Here is a 21467-nt window from a genome sequence, read left to right as displayed (position 1 = left end):
TTGGAGGGTTTGACCTATAGGTTGGGCCTGTTTTCTCTAGAGCATCGGCTGAGGGGTAACTTTCTAAAGGTTTATAAAATCAAGAGTAAATAGACAGGTCTTTACCCTGGGTTGAGGGAGTCCAGAATTCTGCATAGGTTTAAAGTGAGAGAGGAAAGATTTAAAAAGGATCTAAGGGGCAAATTTTTCACGCACAGGGTAGTACACGTATGGAATGAGCTGCCAGAGGAAGTGGAGGAGGCTGGTACAATTAAAACATTTAAAAGGCATCTGGGTGGGTATGTGAATAGGAAGGGTTTAGTGGGATATGAGTCAAGTGCAGACAAATGGGACTAGATTAAGTTAGGATAGCTGATTGACATGGACAATTTGGACTAAAGGGTCTGTTTGCGTGCTATACGTCTCTATGACTCTCTATAACCCACCTAACTCTCTTTCAATGTCACTTTCCAGCAATTGTCCCATATCCTTGCATGCTTTAGTGTCACAGGTGTACATATAAATATACGAGGAGAACGTGAGGACTGCAGATGCTGGAGATCAGAGCTGAAAATGTGTTGCTGGAAAAGCACAGCAGGTCAGGCAGCATCCAAGGAACAGGAGAATCGACGTTTCGGGCATAAGCCCTTCTTCAGGAATTCCTGAAGAAGGGCTTATGCCTGAAACGTCGATTCTCCTGTTCCTTGGATGCTGCCTGACCTGCTGCGCTTTTCCAGCAACACATTTTCAGCTATATATAAATATAAGGTGTACATGTAATGTTATGGATGTTTCTGCCTCCACCATCTATACTGACAATGAGTTCCAGATTCCCACCACTCTCTAGGGTGGGAAATAAAAATTCCATACATTCTTCTAAACCTCCAGCCCCTTACCTTATATCAATGCCCTTGTCATTGATCCCTCCACCAAGGGGAAAAATTTCTTTCCATCAATCTCTATGCCCCTTATAATTGTTTTACAACTTAATCATGCCCTTCCTCAATCATCTCAGCTCCATGGAAAACAACCCCAGTCTAATTCAATCTCTCTTCATAATTAAAACTCTCCAGCCCAGGCAACGTCCTGGTAAATCTCCTCTGCACCCTTTCCAGTGCAGTCATTCCCTCCTACAATATGGATTCCAGAAATGCCTGCAATGCCGCAGCTGTGGCCTAACCAACATTTTAAACAGTTTCAGCATAACGCCCTTGCTCTTAGACTCTCTGCCTCAGCTTATAAAGACAGGTACCCCAAGTGCCGCCTTAACCACTTTATCTACTTGTCCTGTTGCCTTAAGGGAGCAGAGGACATGCTCACCAAGGTCCCTCCGATCCTTGGTGTTTTTTAGGGTCCTGCCATTCATCATTTATTCCGTGGCCTTGAATGTCCTGCCCAAGTGCATCATCTCAGACTTATCCAGAATAAATTCCATTTGCCACAGATTAGTCCACCTGACCAGCTCATTCCTATTCTCCTCTAAGGCTATTCGGCTCACAATTTACCACACCATCAATGTTTCATATCGAATGTGCTGACTACCCCTCCTACATTCAAGTCATAATCATTTATGTGTACCACAAACACCAGAGGCCCGAACACTGATACCTGGATAATCCCAAAGCAAATCAAAGAACTGCAGATGCTGGAAATCTGAAGCAAAACAGAAATTGCTAGAGAAACTCAGCAGGTCTGATAGCATTAGTGCAGAAAGAAGAGTTAAGATTTTGAGTCCAGTGATCTGAAGGGATCCACTAACAAAGGCAATGACGTAGTGGTATTGTTGCTGGACTGTTCATCCAGAGATCCAGGTGATGATCTGGGTTCGAATCCCGAAACAGTAGATTGTGGAATTTACATTCAATAAAAAATTCAGGAATTAAGAGTTTAATGATGACCGTGAATCTATCGTCGATGGTCAGGAAAAGCCCAACTGCTTCACTGCTGTCCTTTAGGGAAGGAGACTACCATCCTGGCCTACATGTGACTCCCGACCCACAGCAATGTGGTTCACTCTTAACTGCTCCCTGGGAAATTAGGGACGGCAATAAATGCTAGCCTAGTCAGTGATATCTTTATACCATGAATGGATGAAGAAAAACTTTCCAATGCGTGCATCAAGTTCCGCGTCATGGTGCAACAATCATGTACAAGTGTAAGGTTCAAAGTTAAATCCTACTCCAATCCTTTGAGTTCACTCCCATAATTTTACAGAGCAGAACAATCAACAGAAGAGAAAGAAATAAACACGCTGACAAGAAGGAAGCTCTATTTTGGTTACAGCTGGATACTTTTAATACTTTCACAAAATAGATTGCAGCCGTTTCCACAATATAGATGTACTTACTTTGCGGTCCAATGTTTAAATGTTATGTAATTGAGTCATGCGAGTTCTCACGGAGTTCAAGGTAAGATCCTTGAACTTCGTATGCTTTCTGCTCTCTTTGGCATCATCACATTAGAAAGATCTGCATCATTTTGCTATGTTACACTGTATTTTTCAAAAAGTGAGTGCGAGTGTACAATCAAAGTATGTTGGGAGCCTATGAAGGAGTATTATCAGGACAAACAGCCCAATCAGTTGTTGTAATACTAGCATACGAAGTATAGATTATGTAGGTCCAGGTAACGTATTTGCTTATCACTCTGCAAGCAACAGGCTCAGCACAAGTGTTATTTAAAGGGCTAGGCACCCAATTTGTAGGTGTGGTTATTTATTTAAATGAATTAATCAATCAATCAATTCTTGGGAGTCTGAAAACAGAAAGGCAGTTTATCATTGACATGAGGGAAATTGGATGAGCTGGAAAGTAAAAGGTCCAAGATTAGATCATCAACAATTTGCTCATCATGGCTAATAGCAGAATGAGGGCGTTCTGGTAGTAACAAGGAATATAAACCAAGAATACCCCACCATCCTTAACACTAATAGTTATTCTGGATGTCATTGGGCCCCATTAGTTTGATTTGGTTTCACCTTCTGTACAGCTATTACTTTTTTTTTGTTATAACTCCTTTCTGCCACTTTGGTTACTGATAAGAAAGTAATGAGCTCGGAAGAGGTTAACTTGACTTCTGACCTTTACATTTACGTCTTCTCACAATCATGAAATGGGAATGAGCGAAACAGGGCCTCTTGGCTTTATCCAGTACCACTAAAACATTTGTGTGTTGTTTCCAATCAGTTTGCAATTGCATGGAGCATTTCTTTGTCAAGTGCGTCTAAGCAGTGTTACATTGGTTAACATACTTTGTGTGATTATGACTAAAATAAATTCATTATGAAATGTTAATTTCCCTACTAATCTTATACCCCATCTATCCTGTCAATCCCATAAGAGTTTTGCATTTTTGAATGTAATTATTTCTCGTTCTCCTAAACTCTGGAGATTAAAGGCCCTATCTGTAATCTTTCCACATAGAACAATCGCTCCAAGCAAGGAATGAGTTTGTTTGACCTTCATTGCTCTCTCTCTATGGTAAATATACCTTTCTGAAGGCAAACTGTGACATTACTCCAAATGTGATCTCACTCTGTATAATTGCAGTAAGACATCTTTCCTCCTATATTTAGATCCTCCTGTAAACAAATGCCAAAATAATATCTGAAGACAGGAAGTTTCCATAGTCCCATAGACTGTTCTTTCATTAGAAGGAGATGAATGGTGGTGAATTTTAACCTGAGGGTCCACAAGTCTCAGGCAAGGTTGAGAAGGTGGGGCTTTTATGGTGACCTCAGCTGATGTTGAAATTGAAGCATTGCCATTGGTGTCGTAGATTCATAGAGATGTACAGCATGGAAAACAGACCCTTTGGTCCAACGCGTCCATGCCGACCAGATATCCCAACCCAATCTAGTCCCACCTGCCAGCACCCAGCCCATATCTCTCCAAACCCTTCGTATTCATACACCCATCCAAATGCCTCTTAAATGTTGCAATTGTACCAGCCTCCACCATTTCCTCTGGCAGCTCATTCCATACACGTACCACCCTCTGTGTGAAAATGTTGCCCCTTAGGTCTCTTTTATATCTTTCCCCTCTCACCCTAAACCTATACCTCTAGTTCTGGACACCCCCAACCCAGGGAAAAGACTTTGCCTATTTACCCTATCCATGCCCCTCATAATTATGGTCACCCCCTCAGCCTCTGACGCTCCAGGGAAAACAGCCCCAGCCTGTTCAGCCCCTCCCTATTGCTCAAATCCTCCAACCCTGGCAACATCCTTGTAAATCTTTTCTGAACCCTTTCAAGTTTCACAACATCTTTCCGATAGGAAGGAGACCAGAATTGCATGCGAAATTCCAACAGTGGCCTAATCAATGTCCTGTACAACCGCAACATGACCTCCCAACTCCTGTACTCAATACTCTGACCAATAAAAGAAAGCATACCAAATGCCTTCTTCACTAACCTATCTAACTGCGACTCCACTTTCAAGGAGCTATGAACCTGCACTCCAAGGTGTCTTTGTTCAGCAACACTCCCTAGGACCTTACCATTAAGTGTATAAGTCCTGCTAAGATTTGCTTTCCCAAAATGCAGCACCTCGCATTTATCTGAATTAAACTCCATCTGCCACTTCTCAGCCCATTGGCCCATCTGGTCAAGATCCTGTTATAATCTGAGGTAACCCTCTTCGCTGTCCACTACACCTCCAATTTTGGTGTCATCTGCAAACTTACTAACTACATCTCTTATGCTCACATTCAAATCATTTATGTAAATGACAAAAAGTAGAGGACCCAGTACCGATCCTTGTGGCACTCCACTGGTCACAGGCCTCCAGTCTGAAAAACAACCCTCCACCACCACCCTCTGTCTTCTACCTTTGAGCCAGTTCTGTATTCACATGGCTAGTTCTCCCTGTATTCCGTGAGATCTAACCTTGCTAATATACATCATAAATCAGCCATCCAACTAATTAAGCTAACACACCAACAACATGCCATTGGCCACTTTAATGGCTTGCTGTACTTAACTTTTATTGACTCATGAACCAGGACCCTGATGTCCCTTTGAAGTTTAGCAATTCACAGACACTCACTATTTAATATAAATATTTTATTTGTTTCTCCTACCATAGTTCTGAACCTCACATTTCTCCAATTGTGTTCCATCTGCCACATTCTTTGCATTGAGGTGGTGCCAGACCAGAGGAGAATGGCAAATGCAACATCCTCATCCAAGATACTGGATGCCAGTTAGTTTAACATCAGTAGTTAGTAAGATTTGATAAACAGTCCTCCTCTAGCCCTCTTGTAGCTACTACTTACTACTAGGAGTTCTGCTTTCATGCATGTTTGTCTATCTGTGTCATCCATGCACATCTCAGATTTCAATTGCTCCGTGACACCTGTCTTGTGTCTACACTTGTGTTGGTGCATCTTTCTGCTGTCCTCCACTTTATCCTCAGAATTGAGAAGGTGTGTAGCTCAGAGTTTCTGGATGTAGGTTTGCTCGCTGCGCTGGAAGGTTCATTTTCAGATGTTTTGTCACCATACTAGGTAACATCTTCAGTGAGCCTCCAGAAGAAGCACTGCTGATGTTTCCTGCTTTCTATTTATATGTTTCAGTTTCTTTGAATTGGTGATGTCATTTCCTGGGGTTCCAAATATTGAACTACAGAAGCAATCATCCCAACATCCACAAACTAAGCTGCATCAGAACATTATTTCAATGAACCATCACACACTGCAGCACAGAGGAACTACCCAGAGCAGAGGAAATATCACCAATACAGCATATTCAAAGAGAATGGGTACCCAATGAACACAGTCCGCCGATTCCTCAGCAACAAAGCCAAACAAGCAGACAAAACGCATTCAGAAACCTTAGCCACTCTCCCTTACATCAAAGACATCTTGGAAATGACTGCTAGACTACTCAGACCACTTGGCATCACGATAGCCCACAAACCCAACAGCAGCTAATGAAATTGAAAGACCCTACACAGACAACAAGCAAAACTAATGTCATCTACAAAATACCATGCAAGAACTGTAGCAAATGCTACATTGGACAAAGCGGCAGAAAACTAGCCAATAGGATACATGAATGTCAGCTAGCCACAAAACAATATGACCCTCTCTCACTTGTATCCTTACATACAAATAAGGAAGGACATCACTTCGACTGGGACAGCACATCCATCCTAGAACAAGCCAGAAAAAGACATGCGTGAGAATTCCTAGAGGCATGGCATTCCAACCGGAACTCTATCAACAAAGACATTGACTTGGACCCCATTTACCACCCCCTGAAACAAAGAACAGGAAATGACATCACCATAGGAAATGACATCACCAACCCAAAGAAACCCAAACATGTAAATAGAAAGCAGGAAACATCAGTGCTTCGTCCAGAGGCTCACTGAAGATGTTACCTACTACAGTGATGATCGTCTGAAAATGAACCTTCCAGCTCAGCAAGCAAACCTACATTCAGAAGACAATCTCTGTGGCTTTTCATCTCTGATGAAGTGGCTGAAATGCTGACATTCTGGATGATGTTAGAGATTTTGTCCTTGCAACGTCAAGCACATCTATACTGAATTTCTATATGCAGACAATAAAACTAAACAACCTTCTTAGCATCTATATTTCAGGAGCCTCTATTTTCTTCCACAGATGTTTGTTTCCCAGCTCTCTCAGGCATGCATTAAAATGGATAGAATGTACCATCATTTGAGTCTTTTCCCTTCTTTCAACATTGAGTTTGTTGTTAATGCATCCTTTTTCTTCAGAAAATTACTTCTGGTCACCTGTCTTTTTATGACTTTGATATCTATTGTCTTCTATTATCATTTGTCCTAAGTAGACAAACATATCCGTTTTGTTACTGTGTGGCACCGTCAACCTCGATTGTGACTCTAGATTTTCCATTGTATTCCTTCTGATTACCATTGACTCTGCCTTTTTTTGGTGTTCGTTTTCAATCCACGTACTTTTAAATCTTACTTTATCTGTGATATTTTGTGAGGCCCTTCCTGATTCTGCAAGTAGCATTGTGTCATCAGGGTATCACAAGTTTGTTCTTGCTTTCAAGTTTTACTGCTGAAAGCACCTTTTGATTCTCTGAATGTTTGTTCTGTTTATTGAATAATTTTGCCAACAGTTGAGACTCTTTGTACACTCCTCTCTTCAGTTGAAACATACCCAATTGTCTATCTTCAAACCTGTTGCTTGTTATTTGGTCCCAATATAAGCTGTAGATCAATCACATATTATAAGGACTTTGTAGAAAGTGATATTTCACCAAAGGTCTGTACAAGTGCAATTGTTTGTTGTCTTTTTTAAAATCCCTAAGTAATTTTGATCTTGGAATGCAGGGTAAAATTCCAATATTTTCTGATTATTTGCCACTGCTTCAAGTGTGGCATTAATGAGGATGAAGTAAATCATCTGTAACATGGCACATGCTAGTAGAATGGGCAGACAGCTGGAATATATGACAGACAGGTCTGTAGTGGTGTATTTTGGTAGGAGGGATGGGAAGAGACAAAATAGACTTAATAGCACACTGGTAAAAGAATATGCAGTGACAGAATCACCTGGGGGTGCACACACATCAATGTTTGGAGGTTGCAGAACATATTGAGAGAGTGGTTAGTATTACATTTAGGATCTTGGACTTCATAAGTAGAAGCATTAAGTGCAGAAGCAGGAAAGTTATGATGAATCTCAATGAAGCTCTGATTAGACCCTCACTAAACTATTGCATATGGTTCTGGTCATCACACTTTAGGAAGAATGTGAGTGTCTTTGAGAGGGTGCAGAAAAGATTTACCAGAATTTATCCAGGAATGGGAGGTTTTAGCTACAAGATTTGATTTGAAAAATTAAGGCTGTTCCCTTGAAGCAATGGAGATTGACAAGAGATTTAATTGAACCCAAAAGCTTTGAATCTTTTGGATAAATTAGACAAAGAAAATCTGTCCTCCTTATTACAAGGACTAACAGATTACTTAAAGGTAAGAGATGAAGGTGAGTGTGAAGAAGAACAGTTTTTCACAGCAAGTGGTAATGACTTGGAGCCTGCAGCTTATGAGGTTGGTGCAGTCAATGATTTCAAAAGGAAGTTGGGTTGGCAGCTGAGGAAAATAAACATGCAGGGGTATGGAGTGAAGTTGTGCCGAGATTTCTCCCCATAGAAGTGAAAGCCACCATAGTCCCAGAGAACCACAGGCTGTTCCCTCATGAGAGAGACAGGTGACTATAGTGTGTTTTAACTTCCTGAGGAATGAGGTTGAGAAGGAGGGGCATCTGTTGGTGACTTCATCAGGTATGAGAACCCATACTACAAGAAATTGTGATCGACAAGGAGCTCAATGTTAAACATAGCCAAACTCTTGTTGATGGGAGATAGCTGGTTCTAAGAAAAATTCATAAGAGATGTGGCTGTTTCATGTTTTATGCAATTACTTCTTTTTAAGTAGTTTGCTCATGCACTTTTTTTTCTAGCTATGTTTCCAGATGCAAGTTGACTGCCTTCAATTGTTAGCTAACTTAATTGCTTAAATTTCTTGTATAAAATTAATACACCATTGGTTGACCTGATAGTATGGCTGAGATGCTCTTTGTTATTGAGGATCACAATGGCAACTTAAGGGGAGTTCAGTTTTTCCTTGAACCTGGACATTGCAATTCATTGCTAGGACTTGTCAATGCGCAAACTTTATCTGTTTGTTTGGTTATGTTATTATTTACCCTGACAAAATCAGACATACTGCGGGAAGCGCAAATGGTATGAGTAGGTCTGGGAGAGTATATGTAGGTGTGAACAGGACTAAGGATGCCATGGAGGTTGGGAGTTGGGAGTGAAATTGGCCCAGTAGAATTAGAAGTTGGATAAGGGAAACATTGAAATCACTTTAAATCCCTTCAGTGAAAACAACAAATACTGGAGATCACTGCAGGTCAGACAGTATCCATGGAGAGAGAGAGCAAGCTCTCTCTAGTCCAGCTCAGATGAAGAGCCAACTAGACTCAAAACGTTAGCTTGCTCTCTCTCCATGAATGCTGTCTGGCTCACTGATCTCCAGCATTTGTAGTTTTCAGCACAGATTCCAGCATCTGCAGTAATTTGCTCCTATTTAAGCCTACTTGTAAACAGCTGTGAATACTTAGAAAACTCTTAAAAGTACTTGGGTAAACAGTAGCCCTCCCAAATGTATTTGTTGATTGTTGCATCCTATAGCTGGGAGAGGAATCCTGTCTGTTTTAGCGTATAAAAAGGTAAGATTGTAGGGTCAGCAGTGCTTTCCTTCACTGTAATTTACTTCTATTTACTTGTAGGATGAAAGGAACCAAATCTTGACAGCTTACCTTTGGATCCGACAAATCTGGTTTGATGCTTTCCTCAAGTGGGACCGCGACAAATATGATGGGCTTGATGCTATCCGAATACCCAGTAGCTTTGTGTGGAGACCTGATATTGTTCTATATAACAAGTGAGTTGGAATCCATTGCTTTGTCAACAATTTAAACATTTCAACTGTGTCTCATTTCCAAAGAACTTAATTTCTATAAACACAATTGGATGTTTTTGAAAATTGTGATATGTGAAAATATTGATTTACAATTTAAAAATGTTAACATTTAATCAATCGTTGGAACAAAGTCCTGGAATTCCCTCCCTATTTGCATTGTGAGTCTACCTACAACACGTGGATTGCAGCAGTTCAATAATGCTGCCACAGCCAACAATATACATGTCCACAAGCAAATAAGAAAAAAAATCATAAATATCAGTCATAATATAATACTCAGGTTCTGATTTCATTACATTCTGGCATTATATTACAGCATGGACAAAAGATCTTAATTCCAGACGTGAGGTGAGAATGACTGCCCTTCACATCAAGACTGCATTTAATCAAGGTGTCAAGGAAACATAGCAAAACTAGTCAATGGGAACCATGGGAAAAGCTCTCTGCTGATTGGAGTCATACCTAGCACAAAAGAAAATGGTGTAGTTGTTGGAGATCAGTTGTTTCACCTCCAGGATATTTCTGCAGGAGTTAACCAGGGTAGTGTCCAAGGCCCATCCATCTTCAGCTACTCCATTAATTAGCTTTCTTCCATTGCAAGATTAGAAGTGGGGATGTTCACTAACAACTGCAGAACTATCTGTGACTCCTCAGACACTGAAGCAGTCTATATCCAACTGGATAATATCCAGGTTTGGGCTAACAAATAGCAAGTAACATTCATGCCACAAGTGCCAGGAAATTACCATCTCCAATAAAAGAGAATCTAACTACTGTCTCTTGACATTCAATGGCATTGCCATCACTGAAATTCCAACTATTTATATCTGGGGAATATAATTGGCCAGAAACTGAACTGATGTGGTCATATAGATACTGTGGCTACAAAAGCAGATCAGAGACTAGGAATCCTGCAGTGAGTAATTCACTTCCTAACTCTCCAAAGTGTATCACCATCTACAAGGTGCAAATCAGGAGTGTGATGATATACTCTCCATTTGCCTGGATAAATGCTGCTCCAATAACATTTAAAGTATGATACCATTCAAGACAAACAGCCCACTTGCTTAGTACCAAAGTGTGTCCGATCTACAAGATGCACTGCAGAAATTTGCTAAAGAACCTTGTTTGGCACCATCCAACCCACAACCACTTCTACCTGGAAGGACAAGGACAGCAATTATATGGGAACACTTCCACCTGCTAGTTCCCCTCCAATCACTCACAGTCTGACTTGGAAATATATCTTCGTTCCTTCAGCATCATTGGGTCAAAATCCTGCAATTTCCTCCTTAACAGCATTGTGAATCTAGCTACAGTACATGGACTGCAGTGATTCATGAAAGCAGCTCACTACTACCTTCTCAAAGATAACTAGCAACAGACAATAAATGCTAGCCAGCCAGCAATGTCCACGTCACACATCCCACAAGTGAATAAAAAAAATTCTCCCTTTATCACGTATAGGCCCATTAACAACTCTTCAATCTTTGTTTATTTTAACTGCTTCATATACCTACACCATCAGCAAACTGAGAGCAGTTTCCATTTTTAATGCCCACATAAATATATTTGTCCACTTGAATGTTAATCGATTTTCTTGAAAAAAATGTAATATATTGATTACTATTTGATGTTATTCATATTGAAACTTCAGTAAATAAATTCTAATCTGATAACTACATTTTTAGTCTGATGGTATTTAAAAAAAGTTGTTAATGTTGTATGTTTTAAGGTCTGAATGTTAAAGTCTCCATTCTGTTGTCTACAATACAATTAGCACCAGTAGTGGACCATTCAGACCCTTGAACCTGTTCTTCTATTCATAGAGTCATAAAGATCTACAGCACAGAAAAAGGCTATTAAACCCATCGAGTCTGTGCTAGTTGAAAACAACCATCTAACTGGTCTAATCCCATTTTCCAGCCCTTAGCCATAGCCTTGTATGCGTTGGCATCATAAGTGTCCATCTAAATATCTTTTTAAATGGTATGGCCTCTGTCACCCTTACAGGCAGTGAGTTCTAGACTCTCACTACCCTCTGGGTATAAAATGCTTCCTCACATCCCCTCTCAGCTTCCTGCCCCTAAACCTAAATGAGTGAGTTGCTCTTCGGAGGGTCGATGTGGATTGGTTGGGCCTGTTTCCATACTGTAAGGAATCTAATCTCATAATCATAACTAAAACTGTTGAGGCCAGGCAGCATTGTAGTAATAACCTTAAGTGCCCTTTCCAGTGTGACAACATTGCTCCCATAATGTGGATTCCAGAACTGCACAAAAAACTCTAACTACGGTCTAAATAACTTTGCACACTGTTCTAGCTTAACCTCCCTGCTCTTAAACTCTATGCATTGGCTAATAAAGGCAAATATTTAATATGCCCTCTTAACCACTTTATCTACCTGTCCTGCTACCTTAAGGAACTGATGGCCAAGCACATACAATAAAGCTGATTCTGTAAAGATCAGTTGAAACACTCGGCCAACAGTTTAGCAGTGAAGATGAAAAGTTCTGCTATTTGTTTAAAAGAAGCAAATGAAAAACTAATTTCATAGCTGAATCAGGCATTGAGTAGTTAACAATGGAGACCAGGATAGTGCTGGTTTGATCCCTGTTCTGTCCACAATCAGCGATAGCCAGAACTCTGCTAATTGACACATGCACTGACCTCAGCACCCTTAAATAGATATAGAAACTAAAGATATATTGCCTCTGGGAAGGCAAAAAGATCAGGCTTGACACACATTTTTCATACTTGAATAGTTGACTTGGATGTGAAGAAATTAGACTATGGGATCATGGGTCAGGTTTTCATAGAAGACTGCTTGAGAAATAATAGTTTTGCAAAGAAGAAAAGCCTTCATTAGAGAATGAGGGAGGGTACAAAAAAAATCAGAGTAAAGTTAAAGTAGTTAATTTCTAGATGGCTGTAATAACTTGTATTGATGAAATTATTCAATACCTTTTTCTTTAGCTATCTTTATCTTACTGAATAGACCTGTGTGTAACTGACTGCTGTGGGTGCTTTGGTAACTTGTTATTTTAGAGCTGATGATGAGTCTACAGGATCCATGGAGACTAACGTGGTGTTAAGATATGATGGGCAGATTACGTGGGATTCTCCAGCGATTACAAAGAGTTCCTGTGTAGTGGACGTGGCCTACTTTCCATTCGATGATCAAAGGTGCAACCTTACATTTGGCTCTTGGACCTACAATGGAAATCAGGTTGACATCATTAATGGACTTGACAGTGGAGATCTAACTGATTTTGTGGAGAATGTGGAATGGGAAGTCCATGGAATGCCAGCAACAAAAAATATAATAACATATGGGTGTTGTTCAGATCCTTACCCAGATATCACCTACACAGTAATCCTCAAAAGAAGGTCTTCATTTTACATTTTTAACTTATTGATCCCATGTGTAATGATCTCATTCCTGGCACCATTAGGATTTTATCTACCAGCTGATTCTGGAGAGAAGGTGTCTCTTGGTGTGACTGTGCTCCTGGCACTGACTGTGTTTCAGCTGATGGTTGCAGAAAGCATGCCTCCATCTGAAAGTGTTCCACTGATTGGTAAGTGAACAGCCTTGAGCAATGGTAACTAGAGAATTCAGGAGCATGGTTAGGCCACTGAAGCCTCTTGGAGCATGTCTACCATTCAATAGTAGAGTATCATAGTGGATTTTCTATCTTAGTGCCATATTCCTGTTTTCCTCCTGCACCCCTTGACAATCTCAACATTTGTATGTCTCTTTCTTGAATATATTGAGTGACTTGCACTGCATGGCCTTTTGTGGTAGAGGATTCCGCAGATGCATTGCTGTTTGAATCAAGAATTTTTTTTCTCTCTCAATCCTAAATGATCTACCCCACATCCTGAGACTTTGACCCCTGGTTCTAGACTCCCCAGCCAAGAAAAAAACATTCTCCCTACATTTAATATGTCCAGCAGCCATTAGGATTTTATATTTTTCAGTCAGAATCCCTTTTATTCTTCTAATCTCTAGCAAATAGAAGCCAGTTGAACATTCTTTCCTCATACAACAGTCCTGCCATCTCCAGTATCACCCTAGTGAACTTCCACTGCACTCCCTTATGGCAAGTATATTCCTCCTCGGGTAGGGAGACCAAAACTGCATGCAGTACTCCAGATGTGGCCTTAACAAGGCTCTGTATAACTGCAGTAAGATATTTCTACGTCTAAACTTGGGTCTTCTCGTAATGAAGGCCATATTGGCCTTCCTAATTGCTTACTACACTTGTGTGTCTACTTGGCTGGTATACAAGGACACCGAGATCCTTTTGTATATCTGTATTTCCCAATATATTACTATTTAAATAACTGTTACTTCATATTTAGCCACTTTCTACTACATCTGCCATGTGTTTGTGCACCCACTCGACTTGTCTAAAACACCTAAAAGCCGCCTTAAAAAATCTCTACCCCATTCAGTTTTGTGTCATCAGCAAAGTTGGAAATGTTGTATTTGGTTCCCTTGTTCAGGTCATTCATATGTCACTGATCCTTGTGCTATCCAACTAGTCACAGCCTGCCACCTCTAAAGGTCCATTTATACCCAATGTTGTTTCCTGACTGTCAACAAATTCTCAATCCATGCCAACATTATCCCCTATTTCACATGCTTTAATTTTGCCCAAAAGCCTCTTTTGTGAGACTTTATCAGAAGACTTCTGAAAATCCAGAAACATCACATTTACTAGTTCACATCTATCTATTCTACTAGTTGCAATCTCAAAAACACTCCAGATTTGTTAAGCATGATTTGCCTTTCATAAACCCGTGCTAGCTTCAGTTAATGTTTTCCAAGCATTCTGTAATCATGTATTTTATAAGACACTCTAGCATTTTCTCCATTGCTAATGTTAGGTTTGCTGGTCTGAAATTCTCTTTATTTTCTCTCCCTCCCTTTTTAAGTAGTGGGGTTACACTTGTCATTCTCTAAGCAGCTTTAACCCCATTAATTTCCTTGTCACTATATTTTCTTAGTAATACTGATTTCCTTCAATTTGCCCTTTTCACTAGACTCTTGGTTCTTCGATACAATTTGTGTCTAAAGAAGGTTTCTGTCAAATACCTGGCAGGGTTATAGAAGTGGGCAATGGATGCATGGTTATGGAATTAACATAATCCAGAAGTTCTGAGTTGATGACCTTGTTCTACCAAAAGATACAAAATGCATGAATAAGACAATGAAGGTGGAAACTGTTCAGCTTCAAAAACTGAAAGCAATTACTTAATGATTGCATTAATGAAGAACAACTTCCTGTCCTGTGCCAACAGGCAATATAGTATGATTCGTCCCCAGCTTAGACACTTCTCATACTAATTCTATCAATTGAATTTTGATATAAAGGGCCTTGTCATCACTATTTAATATTCATGTCCTTGTATATCTATTGTAAACTATTGCTTTTTCACTGGGGGTATTGGTCTGAGCTGGTTTTGATTTGGGTTTGGGACATGTGGTGGGGACCTGCAATCATCATACTAGAGATCCATTGGGCACTATATTCCCTGGATTCAATAAACCGAGACCCCTATAATGTACTCAGCTACTGCCTCAATTTCTATAATTGGGCCTCATGTTGTTAACAACACTCCAAATACAGCTTTTGCATCTTCCACTTTTCTTTTGTGCTCTCTCTTCCACCTTTTCCACCTGAAACAAACCTCCAGTTATCTTCTTAAACCCAAAGCCTTTACTTTTTTGTAATATATCTAGTCATTGATTGGATTCAACTATTATGTCAGTTACTCAGACTCCAGCCTGACTTGCCAGAACTGTCAGTTCAGTGACCAAGAATTATGATTTACACAATCTCACACTAAACACAACCCCTTTAGTGGGAATTTTAAATAAAATGGTTTAAATTAAACTAAACAGTTACTGTTGGGTTACAGATATCCTTAAATGGTAAATCTGAGTTGAATGCAATATTTTACTAAGTTTTCCTGCTTGCTTAAATTGGACTTTTCCAATATGCAATGTTTGTCTTTTTGAACATTCCTGCGTGAGATGTTTTCAAATGTTTACGTACAAAATACAAGTTTCGAAAGGGATCATGCATTATTTTCTTCTGGATTGGTTCATTGGATACATAGTTAGTTGTTAGCTGGTTAATGTTTTGCCAGCTTTCATTGGTTTATCAATAAAGTACATAAGGATTTCTTATCCCACTCTGATCAATGTTCTGCAATTAACTGTTCTATTTCAGTGTAAATGTTCCAGTCAATTCAGCAGTAACATTGCAATTAACAAGTATTGCTTTAATTAGCAAGTGTTGTATCTATCTGGTTCCAATTTAACTAACAATGCTGTAAAATTGGCCCTCTTGTGGGACAGTGCTAGCATTCCTACCTTTGAACCAGGAAGTCTGGGTTCAAGTTCCACATGCTGCAGAAGTGTGTAATAACACCTCTGGACAGATTGATTCAACAAATGTTTTTAAATGATCTGAACACCCAGCCAATCTGCTTACCCTGTCTTTATGCTGATATTTGTTGCACACCTTCCTTTACTTTTACCTTTTCACTTCCCTATGAGCTCTCCATGTTCAACCTGGTTTGTATTATCAACTTGGCATTCTCTCTCTGCACCTTAGACCCACCAGCTTGATAGTTTCAAGATTAGAGTAACGCTGGAAAAGCACAGCTGGTCAGGCAGCATCCGAGAAGCAGGAAAATCAACGTTTCCTTCATCAGGAAAGCTTGATAGTTTGTCTATCTTGAGATAGCTTTGCTTGAAACCAAGTTTCACCATAGTCAACACATGGCAAGAAACTGAGAAGTGCCTTTTAGCAGAAACCCTGAAAGGAATTCATGTCTTCATGAAAGATAGGGCAGAAGTAGGCGATGACAACGTGGATGGGTATATGAATAGGAAGTGTTTGGAGGGATATGGGCCAAGTGCTGGCAGGTGAGACTAGATTGGATTGGGATATCTGGTCGGCATGGACGAGTTAGACCAAAGTGTCTGTTTCTGTGCTGTACATCTCTATGACTCTATAACTCGCAAGTAAAATATACATATTCCTCAAGATTTATTTTCTATTGAAGGAATGGAGGAAAGAAGTATTTCATCTGACTATGGGAGTCATTTGAATGTTTTGTTTTGGTAGATTTGCACATAAGCAGATCATTTGGATTCAGTAGAATGCATGAAAACAATACATTATATATACTGCTTGCAGAGGAAGTGGCTATGAATAAAGTCACCTTTTCTTAACTCTGCATGTTCTTAAAATAATTCATTCAATTTTAGTTCTGGTATGAAATCATTAAACCATTCCAATATTTGTTTCTGTTTATTCCTCAGGTAAATACTACATAGCAACAATGACAATGATCACTGCCTCCACTGCACTAACGATTTTCATCATGAATATTCATCACTGTGGGCCAGAAGCCAAACCTGTTCCAAAATGGGCAAAAGTGATTATATTACAGTACATGTCAAAGATCTTTTTTGTGTATGACATTGGTGAAACCTGCACAATGGTGCAAAAGAGAAATGGAAAGAATCACTATCCACGACAGATGGATCATTCCAAAACAAACGGAGAATTTGGAAACGATGATGATTTAACACTAAGTGCACACCTTTCTAAAATATGCCCCAACACCATGCTGAAGGATGAAGCTACTCTGTCTGCGATACCAATGCATCGGTGCCCTGTATGCAACCAGAAAGTACCGAATGGACATTTTGATAAAAGTATACGTGATGGTTGTGAGAGTGAAGAAGGTCTAAACATGCCCTCTTGTTTCCGTCATTTACATTGTGGTAGGGTGGCAAAAAATATTGAATTTATAGCCAATTGTTTTAGAGAGCAAAAAGCAACCAATGCTAAATCTGCTGAGTGGAAGAAAGTGGCAAAAGTAATGGATCGCTTTTTTATGTGGATTTTCTTTGTCATGGTGTTTTTTATGAGCATTTTAATTGTAGGAAAGGCAACGTAACTTTATTTTCACATCTTGTATAATTTTAATTGTTTAATCATAATTACTAGTCTGGCATCTTTTATACCTTGGTAGTAGCAAAGTTTAGTAGTGGATACCATTTTAATTCTCAACTTGTTTAGTCAAGTTTTACTTTAGTTTTGTGAACCTGAATGTAGAATCCATCTGCTCTCTACAAACAATTTAATTCAATAGGTCTTTTGGTCCTTTAGATGTTAAATCTTGTTTTCATAATGCAGGACTAAATTATTTAGTTAGTTGAAACTTTGTAGGAGGTGTAGAAAATAGCAGTTTTCTTTGTGAATTCTCAAACCTGCGATTCCAGGAAACATCTGCTGAAGCCGTTACATTTGCTAAACTAACGTTTTTTTTGCAGGTCTGTTCACTACTGTGTATCTTATGCAGGTATTGCTGCATAACTACTTCTATAAATGCATTTGGATTTGTCATTTGGGTCTATTAAGTGAAGTAATGGTTGACCGGCCCAAGTAACAATGATCTTCTTTCCTTTGATCAGACCTTCTTATTCCAAAATCAACCTTGAAGACAAGTACAACCAAAGTTCTCTTCTTCACCATTCATCATTTCCTTCACTACTTCACATTCACCCTATCTCAAAGATAAACTCCTTGGTCTTTATCCAAATTGAGCCCATTGTTTAGTTGCCTCTACATTGTTTTCTGCTGCCCCTTGATATCTAGCCTTCTAATCCCTCCGCTTCCATCCTACACTCATCAACCATAAAAATTCTCATCTTCTTCAAGAGATCCATCATTTGTTACTTTTGACTTTCTTACTAACATTGTGACCCTTTTGGATTTTGAGAACAAATGTACTTGCCAGCCTCTCTTTAAAAGTGTCAACCATCTTCTGTGGCCACCCACCCCTAACACACTTCCTCCACCTCAACCCCTCCATCTGGCCTTTAAACTGCACCCAACTTGTTCATTGAGAACTGTTGATGTGACATCAATCACCTTAATTTCTCTGCACTTCTCATCATTTGGAATCTGTCTCCAGCTGAACTGACTGCACTCCGTGCTGTCATGTCCAATCCTGACTTATCATCAAGCCTGTTGACAAGGGCAGTGCTGTTGTTGTCTGGCATGTTGAACTCTACATTGCTCTTTTTTGGTACAATGTTAGTGTCCCAAACTTTGAGGCAAGAAATCTGGATTCAAGTTTCACGTGCTGCAGAGGTGTGCAATAACATCTCTGAACAGGTTGATAACAAACTTTAAAAAATGATCTGAACTCCCAGACAATCTGTTTACCCTGTTCTTATTCATTGCATGTCTTCCTTTTATTTTTATCTTTTCACTTGCCCACTCAGTTCTCTATGTTCAGTCTAGTTTGTATTAGGAGCTTAACATTTTCCATGTGCACCTTTTTAGAGATACATACCTTATGGAGACTGAGCACCAGCTCTCAGATATTTCTTCATTTCTCTCTCTGGGCCATTGTGTCCATGACTGTCAGCAACTTTATCTCATCTGGGGATCTCCCCATGACAGCCTCCTAGTTCAGAGTTTCCCAACCCCAGACAGTCTACTTCTACCTTCTTCCCAAAATCTACAAACTGGACTGCTGTTTGGGCAGCACAGTGCCTCAGTGGTTAGTACTGCCACTTCACAGCAGCAGGGACCCAGGTTCGATTCCAGCCTCTAGTGTCTATCAGAGTGGAATTTGTATGTTCTCCTCATGTTTGCGTGGGTTTCCTCTGGGTGCTGTAGTTTCCTCCAACAATACAAAGATGTGTGGGCTTGGTGGATTGTCTAATGTGTGGCCTTAACTCATATGTGCTGATTCTAAAAAAAATTCAGTTTGGAGCCCATGCCAGTGTTGACATGATTTGTATAGCTATTGGTGAATGCAAAGAAATAGGGTGCTATTTGGGAATTGCCATTAGGTTCCGTTACAGGTTATGGAAGTATACATGCAGATTGGTAACCTTTTCGAGATCAGCAAAAGATTTCCAGGGTCTCCAAGGCTGGGCCTTGAATTGATCCTGGGTGGCTAAATTAACAGGAATTACAGTAAGCAGGCAGTAGCAGACATTTAATTCATGACACTTCAAAAATGCATCCCATTAAGGAGAAAAGACTTTGTGAGGGTAAACCAACCATTCACCAGAATGTTGTTTGGGATGGAGCATTTTTTAGCTATGAAGAGATGCTGGATCAGCTTGTGTTGTTTTCTTTTGGGGTAGAGAAGGGACCTGATAGAGTTATACAAGATTGAGGGGTAGTGACAGAATGAATAGAAAACAGTTGTTCCCATTAGTTTAAGAGTCAATAACAAGGGAGCTTAATTTAAAAGTAAAAGGCAGGAGGTTTAGAGGAGATTTAAGGAAAATCTTTTTCACTTCAGAGAGTGGTGGAGGTTTAGAATGCGCTGCATAGGGGGATAGTTGATCCTGGATACCTCACAACATTTTAAAAAGTACTTGGAAGAGCATCTGAAGTGTCATAAACATTCAAGGCTATGGGCCTGGTGCGGGAAAGTGGGATTAGTGTAGGTAGTCGTATATATTTTGGCAGTACAAACTTGATGGGCCGAAGGGACTGTTATGTACTGTATGATTCTCTGAACCATGGTGTACCAAGAAAGTTAAGGAGAGTATAAAGTTGAAAGAAAAGACATTTATAGGGAGTAAAAGATCAGTGATAGCCTCAAAGACTCAGATAAACTCAGAATTCAGCAAAGGAAGACCAAAAAGATAATGGTGAGAAAGTAAACTATGGGAGAAAACTAGTGATGAATATGAAAATTGACAAGAGCATCTTTAAATATATAAAAAGGAAGAGCGAGATCATAGTGAACCTAGGCCTCTTAGAAAATGAAGCTTGGGAGATGGTTATGGGGACAAGATACTTTAAACATTCCATTAATCCTAAATAATACTGGGGAGGAATTAAGTCCCATTGCTGGAGAAAAATAGTATTAAACAAGCTAAAGGCAAAAAAGTCGCCTGACCATGCTGGCTTGCATCCTAGGATCCTAAAAGCGATAGTGTTGCAATTTTCCAAAAGTCCTTGGATTCTGGGGAAGTACCAGATGATTGGAAAATTGCTAATCTGACACCTCTAGTCAAAAAGGGAGGCAAAAAGCAGATAACTATAGGTTGCTTAGCCTCCCATTTATTGTTGGAAAAATGTTGGAATCCATTATTAAGGAAGGATTAGCAGAACATTTGGAAATCATAATCTAATCAAACAGAATCAGCATGGCTTCATGAAATGGAAATCATGTCTGGTTAATTTATTAGAGCTTTGCCTTCACAAGGAGGGCAAATAGTATGTGTTGTATTCCAGAAGGATATTGACAAGGTACCTTGCAAAAGATTGTCATATGGGAAGGGCCCCTGGTGTTGGAGATAGTGGATGGAGAATTGGATCATGGGCAAGAATGTGGAGTAGGGTTTTTTTTTTCAGGTTGGTGACCTGTGATAAATGGGGTTGTACAAGATCAATACTGGATCACCACTGTTTACAATATATATTAATGACTTGGAGGAAGAAAGTGAATGTACTGTAGCCAAATTTACAGATGAAACAAAAATTGATGAAAAGGCAGGATGTGAGAAGGATACAGTTTATGGAACTGATGATAAGTTACGTAAGTGGGCAAAGAGTTGGCAAATGGAATATAGTGGGAAAATGTGAAGCTGTTCATTTTGGAAAGGAGAACAAAAGAACACAGTATAATTTAAATCAAGGGAAAACTGCAGAAAGCTGCAAGACAAAGGGACTTCGAGGTATGTGTACACAAAATATGGAAAGGAGATATGGAGTTACAACAGATGATCAAGAAGGCTAATGGAATGTTGGTCCTTATATCAAGGGCTTTGAAGTATGAGTACAGAAGTCCTACTGCAACTGTACAAAGTGCTGGAGGGACCACATCTGGTATACTGTGAGCAGTTTTGAAAAAAATATTTTTTCATTGGATTAAGTCCAGAGAATGTTCACTAGGATGATTCCCAGCATAGAGGGGTTGCCTTAGGAGC

The 21467-nt window shown here is 39.7% G+C and overlaps 1 protein-coding gene across 4 annotated transcripts in view; it reads left to right on the top strand.

Moving 5' to 3' along the window:
- chrna9a (cholinergic receptor, nicotinic, alpha 9a) overlaps nucleotides 1-19032 on the top strand; it is an 86876-nt gene extending 67844 nt beyond the window's left edge. For all 4 annotated transcript variants that reach the window (XM_043692625.1, XM_043692614.1, XM_043692606.1 and 1 more), the window contains 3 exons: nucleotides 9276-9430; nucleotides 12518-13050; nucleotides 16815-19032. In XM_043692625.1, the coding sequence (XP_043548560.1) occupies nucleotides 9276-9430; nucleotides 12518-13050; nucleotides 16815-17458 (1332 nt within the window). In that variant the 3' untranslated portion in view covers nucleotides 17459-19032. The remainder of the gene's footprint in view (nucleotides 1-9275; nucleotides 9431-12517; nucleotides 13051-16814) is intronic.
- Nucleotides 19033-21467: the final 2435 nt, after the last annotated feature.

This window comes from Chiloscyllium plagiosum, chromosome 1 (assembly GCF_004010195.1).
Source record: "Chiloscyllium plagiosum isolate BGI_BamShark_2017 chromosome 1, ASM401019v2, whole genome shotgun sequence".
Lineage (NCBI taxonomy): Eukaryota > Metazoa > Chordata > Chondrichthyes > Orectolobiformes > Hemiscylliidae > Chiloscyllium > Chiloscyllium plagiosum.
The sequence above is the reverse complement of the archived record's forward strand: the minus strand, read 5'-3'. Positions and strand labels throughout refer to the sequence as shown.